Here is an 8,785-nt window from a genome sequence, read left to right as displayed (position 1 = left end):
TTCATTAGGAACAAAAGATAGCAAAAAATGTTCCCACAATTAATGAAACTAACTCAAGAGGACAAGACTTCAACACTACTAAATGTCTAAGAAAACTTCCAAATGGTGTTAACTGAAGAGCACATTGATGAAGTGGAGGGAATGACAGTTACACAGAGATTGGGGATTTCTGTAATGTTTGATTTTTGCCAGCAAAGTCGACACATGACATTGGAATTACGCTGGTATGAGTTGTCTCCTGCTCTTCTTTATCCCACTGCTGTCGCCTGCACCTGGAACAGCAGTATTCATTTTAAATTCTTGTTGACATTTAATGCAGTTGTGCCTGGTTTCTGTTAACTGAGAATGAATGGGACAAATATTTGTGCTTTTGGTGTACATTAACTTTAAAACTCTTCTTGTTTCTTTTGTTTTGCTCTTCGTGACTTTGAGTTTTGAGTTGCTCCCTTTAGATTTCTTACTGATCCTTACGTTTTTCTAGAATTTCTGCTCCACCTTTGAAATGGACAAGCAGAAGATACGTGGTTCAAGCGGAGGTTTTCTGGATTAGACAGGTACGAAGGTAATTTGGGGCTGTCAATGCTGGCAACGTGGTACTCACTGGAAACAGGGACATGTTCAGTGGTAAAGATGAACATGAAGTCAAGCCGTGGATCCCTGCGCTTGCCTCCTATGTTCCCAGGGCTAACTGGTGTGTTACCAGCCTCAGAAGAGCAACAGCCTGAGAGTCATTAGCACATTGAAGGCGATGCTTTTGGTCAGCAGGACTCTCAAACCCAACACAGTCATGAAGAGCATGTTCCMTTTCTCCATTGTGGCACCTGGTTTGAAAAAGAAGGAAAAGAGAGAAGAGACTGTGGCCTTGGTATGAGCAGAAAAAGCAAAATCGCAGGTTGTAGGCAGATGAGGGAAGTAGGGGCAAAGGGAAAAAATAATAGAGGAATGTGGCCAGTGCAGAGTACAGAGGAGATAACTGACTGGTGAGGATTTCATCTTCCATTTTATCTTCCATTATCTTTCCATGAGTTTATCTCATGGAAAGCTGCCATCTATTTAACCACTCAACCTGAAACAGCAGGTAAGTATTTGCAACTTGGACACTTTGGCACCAAAAAAAAGACACTTTCTTGCACTGAACTGAATCCCCAGTGAAGTAGCTTAACTCCAGTATTTGTTTCAGTAACTAACCTTTTGCAGAGATGTCTATAACGTTGCAAGCATTGACTGTTAGCAGTTCTTCAGCTCTCTTTTCTGTAGCATGGTTAAAAAAAATACTATAAAACACATATCTAAGGTATATAAAACAAGAAGTGCACAAAGTCTATTTATAACCCTCTTCCCCAGCAATGGATRAGCAGAATTGGAGTTTAATTTGAAAGGAAACTTAGCTTCCTGCCTGCAATTATAGTGAAAAGCAAGAAAACAATGAGACTACTGAATTTTCTCAACCTTTTAAAATGATCTTTACCACAGAAAAATTTCTCTATTAAAAGTGAGTAAAAAATAATGCCCCATAGATGTTTTTTGGGGGGCGGACTAGAAATCATATTTGCTTTTTCATTTTTGTTTTCATGAAACCTATTTCATGCTTTCTTCATGCAGATACATATACTTCTGTGCCTGGAAATATTTTGCTTTACATAAGGCTAGACTCWCAAGTACTGGATAAGGAAAGGTTCAAGAAAGCTCCCAGTGTGCTAGGTGCCTTTTAATATATCTTAGCACCATCTRATTAGGAACCTATATATTTTGCTGATTATTGTACTTCTTACTGCTACATGCTCCAAGTGAACTCTTCCTAGCATGAGCAAGAAAACATATTGTAGGATGCATTTCCCAGAAACAGCTTGTTTTTGGACTACAGCACTGTACCTGGAAGGGTTGTGCTGGCTGCAATATTGTTCCCCTCATGCAGAGCCTTGCAGGTCACCTCTGTATCTGGTTCCACCACAACTATCTCCATCAGAGTGTATGTCCCCTCTGACGTGACAAGAGGTTCCTTCGGGCCATAGACAGTGTCACCCTTGGGCACATCAAGGCTGATGTTCTTAGAGTAGAAATTCCTTGCCAAACAAGCCACATTCACTTTATTACTGTACTCGCTGCTTTTCCTTGATTTAAGTGCAATGACTTCCAGGGCAGACTCTTCTTGATTCTCTGGAAAAGAAGCATCATCAGGGGATGACTTTGCTCTTTTCTGAGAGTCAAACCACCTACAGATCAGAGACAGYCAGTGAGGACTCCCTGAGGGTTTGGCTGCTGGGAATCAAGGCTCAGCACCGGCTGGCAAGGCCCCTCCATGCCAGCTGTGGGATCCCCCCGGGATCTCCCCCTTCGGAGCAGATGCAACATAGTGACTATTAATAGATGTTTTCTCCGTCTTTTATGTTTCTGAAATCCCCAGAGATTCAAGAAATAAGGTATGTGACTTCTCAGCTGCTTTAAATACTACTGAGCATATTCCATTTCTATATATAGAAACAGCACCAAAAGGGATAGGATATGATATAGTTATAAGCTAGGCTAAGATGCTGTCTTGACTGGGCATAAAAAACATAGTGTTAAATTTTGTAGTGCCMGATCTGTGGAATAATGACAATGGGAACCAGAAAACTAGCCCYGCTCTTCTGTGAAACTTTGTTAAATAGATAATGAGCTGAGAACTAAAAATGAGAACTATCGGAGTGGGCATGCTCAGGAGAGGCCAAGAAGGTGAAAAAGATCTCATTGTGCTGCCAAATCACACAACCCCTTTGCACCACCTCTATCCCCAACTTCCAGTACATTTTTAGGAGTAAAAGAAGTAGAACTTACTTGGCTCAACAGAGATAGTGATTCCACTTCCAAACACCAGCTTGTCTGTTGCCACTCCGAGCTCTCAACACCGTGTTCTACCTTCTTACAAAAAGTGCCTCTTCCTTCCCTCTTACCACACACTGTTCAGATGACACAGGCAGTCCACGTCCAATAAAACGCAGGAAGAAAACGGGTAGACTTTCAAACAAAGGCTGGGCAAAACATGGAGATTTCATCCCCTGGGAACTTGCAGAATTGTAGTGTAACTCTGGGAGGGCTTATGGGTTTTACCCTTTTCGAAAGTCAGAAGTTGTTCGGTGTTTGAATGTTATCCTAAAGCAATAGCAAAGCTCTTTGTGCTATAAAGAGATCTGAGAATGGCAAAATGACCCAAGAGGCAGAGCAGCCTTTCCTGGAGACATTGGTTATCTGGCCCTTTGAGGGCCTAGAGCTCTAAAGCTTTCTTGCAGTGGACACTCTGCCACCCCCATCTCCCTTATCTATAGTGCCTTTAGTCCATACTTCAAAATGAATGCATTCAGTTACGTTTCCTATGACAGTGAATAGAGTTGGTGTTCTCCAAGTCAGAAGCTTAGAAAATGCTCTGTGAAATGGTCTTTGAGGGGGAAATGAATGGGAAGAAACCGCAGCTTTTGAGGCCAAAGACAAAGGCATCATCAGCCAAAAGTCCTGGGTCGTGGAGGAGAATGCTGACCGTATGACTGAAGAAGAAAATTATGATTGGTCTCTAAGGTCTTTGAGCTCGAGAAGAAAGAGCTATAGAAAAGAGAGGCGGGCAGGATAACTGTGAAAGAGGATGGAGACAGTGGATAGAGGGGTGCTGAGATGAAGGGAGAAGAGCTGCCGTTTCAATGGCAGAGTGTAGGTAATGGTCTGTGTAGTTGGTAGGGGAAAATTGGAGCTGCCTTTCAACCATGTGGTGTGGTGCTCTTCTTACTCTTCTAGCTTTGTGGTAGTCAAGTGAATATTGTGGAGAGAGGAAAGCAATGCCCCAAGTGTAATGGAATGAGCTACTTTATCTGTCTAAAACAGCTTGGGAAGAGATGAATTTCTTCTTAGAAGCACCTGTTTCTTTCTAACAGATTCAAAGGGGACAATGAGTAGCTCAGATGGAAACGACAAGAAAAACCCCACTGGCTGAACTTGAGTGGACAATTGGGCCTTCTAAATCAAATAGTTCATAAGATGACACAATATCTGCATTTACGTGCAAGAAAACTAGCCTGGCATAGTTAAATTGTCCTATTGCTTGAACCATGCTCAGTGTCAAATCTGTTCCTGAGACTGCAGTTTTCCATGGGAGGAAGAAGCTGTGAAGAAGTAGATCATGCTGCACCTTTGACTTTTCAAGGAGTCCGTTTGTGTATGGTGGTCTAGTTCCTTTCCACCACTGTGATTCCTACTCCACACAGTGATCAACAGTTATACAAAAACTGTTGTGTCTRTATTTCAGTGCCAGGTGACACCCCTCTTTCCTGTCTTTGGATTTTGTCTTCCTCTTTTTCTCTGCTCTGTAACCACAGAATAAGCAAACCACAAAGAAGCTAGGAGAAACTGTAAATAGCATGGCTTCTCTAGTAGATGATGTAATAATACTGTTATCTTGTTAAAAATGGTCCATAAATCGTAACAGTGAATGTGGATAAGTTTTCATTATCAGAGCCCTTTTTTACTCCAAGGACTGGATTCCAAATTTATTCTTAATAAACTTGCAGAGAATTGAGTTGTTTATCTGTTTTGTTGGTTTTTTTTTTTTTTTTGATTATTTTATTTGTTTATTTTAACAATATCTGGGTATCAGATGTCCCCCAACCAAAAACCTCCACTGGTCCTTAAGACATTCTGAAGAGCTGCCCCTGTTGTGATGGGTACCGTCCAGTCCATGGGGCAGATGGATGTCTGGATGGCYGAGGTTCCTTTCTTTGACTGGGTTACTGAGGCTCCCTGCTCCTGCTCCTCCGTGCTCCTTTGTGTTTGTGCAGGCAATCATTTTTTTGTGAAATAGCCTAACACAAATTCATAGTCTACCACGATCACCTGGCAGCCTGTAGAAATAACTTGTTCACTGTGTATATGAGCAGGTCTTAATTTCCTATATGTGCTGTAAGCTTTCATGCTAGAACTTACAGATACATTTGCAAGTGCATTAAAGGCGGTGCAGAATGTAGAAGAAGCCCTTTTACAGCTTAACTACACGACTCAGTTCTTCTTCTCTGTTGTAATTATGGTATATGATTGGTTGCTTTTCTGCAAATATAGAAGGGCAGGTGCTGTTGTAGTTTGGGCTAGTACAGGTTAAATGCACACATTACCTGCTACACAATAATTGGATCCTTGCAAGGAAGTTTGAATATTTATTGTGTCTGTGAAATAATGATTAATATTGTAAATACCACTACCAAGTTACAGGAAAACATTGYTTCTGCTTCCCTTTTCCTTTCATACAGGAGTTGTAGTCTGTTACAGCAGGATGTTAAACATGGTGATCCTGACTATGAAAATGTGGTCCAGGTGTCCTCCATGAAGACTATGACATCGTTGAAGACCTTCATGGTCAAGTGTCCCCAAAGGGAGAGTCTTTCTACCCCACCTTCGGACTGAGCTGAATGATTTTTTAAGGTGAACGATTTTTATATAGCCTCTGCCAGATTATTTAACCTTTGCTGGCCAGTGTATCAGCTTGAGCTCTTRCTCATTGACTGGTGCAGCAATTCGCCAGGCAAATACACTTGTGTTAAGTTTAATTCTGCTATTTCTGTCAGTTATGTGCTTTGGGATTTTTTGTTTTGCTTTCTTTGGATAACACCTGTCTAATTGTGCTTTATCTAACATGAATTACACCCCTAACAACTATATATAAATATATCATAATAGCAGACATAGAGAGGTCCTTGCACATTCTCCAAGGTTTCCAAGGAGTAAATTGTATCCCCTCTATACAGGTAGAACGTGTGCCTCTCCTGTTTGCTACGCTGAAGCCTGTGAGCCCCGGTGCAATTCATGACTGATCCCGGAGATAGGATCCATGTTAGCAATACAGACAAGAGGAGAAGATTTGCAGAGGTTCTTCTGTTGAAAAAATGCCATTGTCTGAAGTTGGAAAAGGATGCCTGTTAACATAAGGCCAGCAAGTGAGGTAGGGAAAGAAGACCTGTGCCTGGRACAGGATAATCCTGAGCAGTAATACAGGCTGGACTGACTGGCTGGGCAATAGGTCTCCCATAAGCAGCTCACGGGTCCTGATGGACAGTGAGTCGAACATGAGTCACTAGTGTGTTTTTGCAGCATTAACAGCAGATTCCTGGGCTGCATCCRTGAGGACACGGGCTTCACTGATAAAAAGATGTAATTAATCTACTTTACTTAGCACTGTTTCAGTCATGCCTGCAATACTCTACTTTTGCTCCCCCCGTTCAAGAGACAGTGAGAAACTGGAGCAAATCCAGTGATTGGCCACTAAGATGCCCTGAGTGTTAGAGAATTTGATGTTGGAGGAGTTGACTTTGTTCAGCCTAGGAAAGACAAGGCTGGAGGGGTCTTACTCACTACCTAAAAGGAGTGGTCCTACAGGCACTCTCTTCACAGTGATGCCTAGAGACAGGTCAAGAGTCACCTGGCACAAATTGCTGCAGGGCAAATTCCATTCAGATATTAAAAAAAAAAAAAAAAAAAAAAAAAAAGTATTTACCATAAGAGTAATTGAACACTGAAATTCATTGCCCAGAGATGTACTAAAATGTCCCTTGTGGAAACACTCAAGACTCTGCTTGACAAGGCCTTGATAACCTAATCTAAGGCCCTGCTTCCAGCAAAAGTTTGGACCAGACAGTCTCCAGGAGTCTCTCCCTAGAGTAAGGACCACTGTGGAAGCCCTGGCGAGGAGTCAGTAATTGGCAGAATACATGGTAGCAGGCCCAGTGTGTGAAACACACACTGACCAAATTCCCATCAGGACTAGACATGAAGCGAAGGAGGCAAGTTGCTTCCTGAGCAGTAGCTGAGATGAGGAAATAGTTCTAGCAGACTTAAGGCGCCCTCATGAACCACTAATCAAAACCTACTGATGCGTCTGACCTTGTACCTTCTTCAGCCTCCCACCAATGACCACAATTGCTGCCCATTCAGCTGCCTCTGGATTGACTGGGAGCTGACATCTTTTAGTCCCAAAACTGCTATTCACTCGAGTGTGTACAGGTGGTCGTCATGCTGAAAAAGGGCCCTGCCACCACAGCAACCCTCCCACTATTTGTGCAGTCCTTCCTTCCACTGGTGCTGTAGTGTGCTGCCTGGCACAGAAGTAGGTCGCTGCATCTGTGGCTGTCAGGGCATGCAGCTGGAGGGAGACCTTCTTTCTGACTTTATCTGCCGTGATAGTGACTCGGCCTTGGAAGCCTGGGGAGTAGCCTGTGTTATTCCCAAAGGGATAGATCCAGCCAAGAACCTGTAGTTCTCCTCCTGCAGTCTGACGGACGTAATTCCAGTCATAGTAACGGGTATCCAGAGGTGCTCCTGTTATAGTGCAGCTAAGGGGGAGCAATTCAGAGACCTTCCTCTCCGTGGGACCAGATGCCATCATCTTTATATCACAAAGGGCACCTGGAAAGACACGTAAGGTTGCAGGGGACGTGGCTGCTCCTGAGTGCAGCATTCAGGCTGTACAGGGCCAGAGACCTTCAGCTTCCRAAGTGGTCCCTGGGAGTATTAGCATCCCAGGCTCCATAGCCACAAAGGATGCTAAGGCAGGAGACGTGCTAGAGTCTAAGCGACTCATGTTATATTTTAAAACCTGAATTCAGAGGCTTGGCAGGAGAAGCATATGAAGTGGCCAACTCCTTTTAGTYCTCCTGTTGCCTCCAAAAGCTGCCCCTGGACCTGTTCTCCTCACACAGAGAGCAAAAGGAGCAGGCTGGGCACAGGGACCTAGGAAAGTGGTGTGCCTGTTGTGCATGAGCTCAAGAGGAAAAGGGGCATTAGACTGCCTCATTGGGTAGAACATTTCCTCCTTACCTGGGGCAAGAGGAACTTAAAGGAAGGCAGAGAGGAGCCAAGACCAGCTGGGCTGGGCTCTGCCATATATGACCTTGGCTGACAATGGCTGCTGCTGTAGGCAGGCTTTTGCCTGGGCTCATGAGGATGGATGTGAGAAGCCAATTGCCATCCTATTGCTGTCTTTTCTCTGTTTTTCTCCTCACTTGAGATTACTTCCTATCACTGACAGCCTGTTGGTTCTGCTGGGGAAAAGCTTTTGGTGCAGGGGGACAGAACTCCATTCTCTTCTCTCTCCTTGTGGGAARGCAAAGCTCCAAAGCAGCCCCTGATCCCTCCCTGTTCCACATCCTTTTTCTCCCCCCAGGCTGTGTACCCTAGTATGTGGATAAGTGGGATGAGGCAGAGTAGGAAGACATGGGGTGGGCAGCACAGCTGAGGGATGGAAATAACTGGGCACAGTTCACTGTGAGAACTGAAGTTCACTAAAGAGTGCCCAGCTCTTCGTGGTAGTTAGGAGCAGAGATACAGTAGGATAGTGTCACGTATCTGTCCTCTTCTTAATCCTCCAACCTCCACACATCCTGGACAGCAGGACAAGTCCTGGATTAAATCAGGAAGGTACAGGTCCCAGACAGAAGATAAACCCTTGGGAGGGAGTACACAAAACCCATGCAGAAAGGCTAAGACCACCCACGGCAATGTCCTCTTCCTGGGAAAGGATGGACTCTCACCTTTGGGGGCTGCAGTAAACATGAAGACCAGCAGACAGAAGAGCATCACAGGCTTCTCCAGAGGAACTTGCATGGCGCAGGGTTGAGGCGTGGGGGAGAGGGAAATCATGGGGCTGAAGGGAGCTCCAAATATTCTCACTTGCAGTCAGCAGAAGAGTGTAGAGGAACCTTTTCTGAGCAATCCTTTGGAAGCAAGTACTACATGCAGTGGGGAGATGGGCCCACATGTCACTGCTGGCCTGGGTGGG

General features: G+C 44.2%; 1 protein-coding gene across 1 annotated transcript; it reads right to left on the bottom strand.

The window, feature by feature from the left end:
* Positions 1 to 608: 608 nt before the first annotated feature.
* On the bottom strand, positions 609 to 8,583 carry LOC112951262 (immunoglobulin delta heavy chain-like). The gene is made up of 6 exons (XM_026043912.1): positions 8,538 to 8,583; positions 7,085 to 7,413; positions 2,815 to 2,875; positions 1,873 to 2,157; positions 1,189 to 1,251; positions 609 to 821 (listed from the first exon to the last, which is right to left on the bottom strand). The coding sequence occupies exons 1-6, from the start codon at positions 8,581 to 8,583 to the stop codon at positions 706 to 708; spliced, it is 900 nt and encodes a 299-aa protein (XP_025899697.1). The 3' UTR covers positions 609 to 705.
* Between the last annotated feature and the right edge of the window lie 202 nt (positions 8,584 to 8,785).

The sequence above is a fragment of the Nothoprocta perdicaria genome, unplaced genomic scaffold, assembly GCF_003342845.1.
Source record: "Nothoprocta perdicaria isolate Ctin4 unplaced genomic scaffold, notPer1 scaffold_340, whole genome shotgun sequence".
Lineage (NCBI taxonomy): Eukaryota > Metazoa > Chordata > Aves > Tinamiformes > Tinamidae > Nothoprocta > Nothoprocta perdicaria.
The sequence above is the reverse complement of the archived record's forward strand: the minus strand, read 5'-3'. Positions and strand labels throughout refer to the sequence as shown.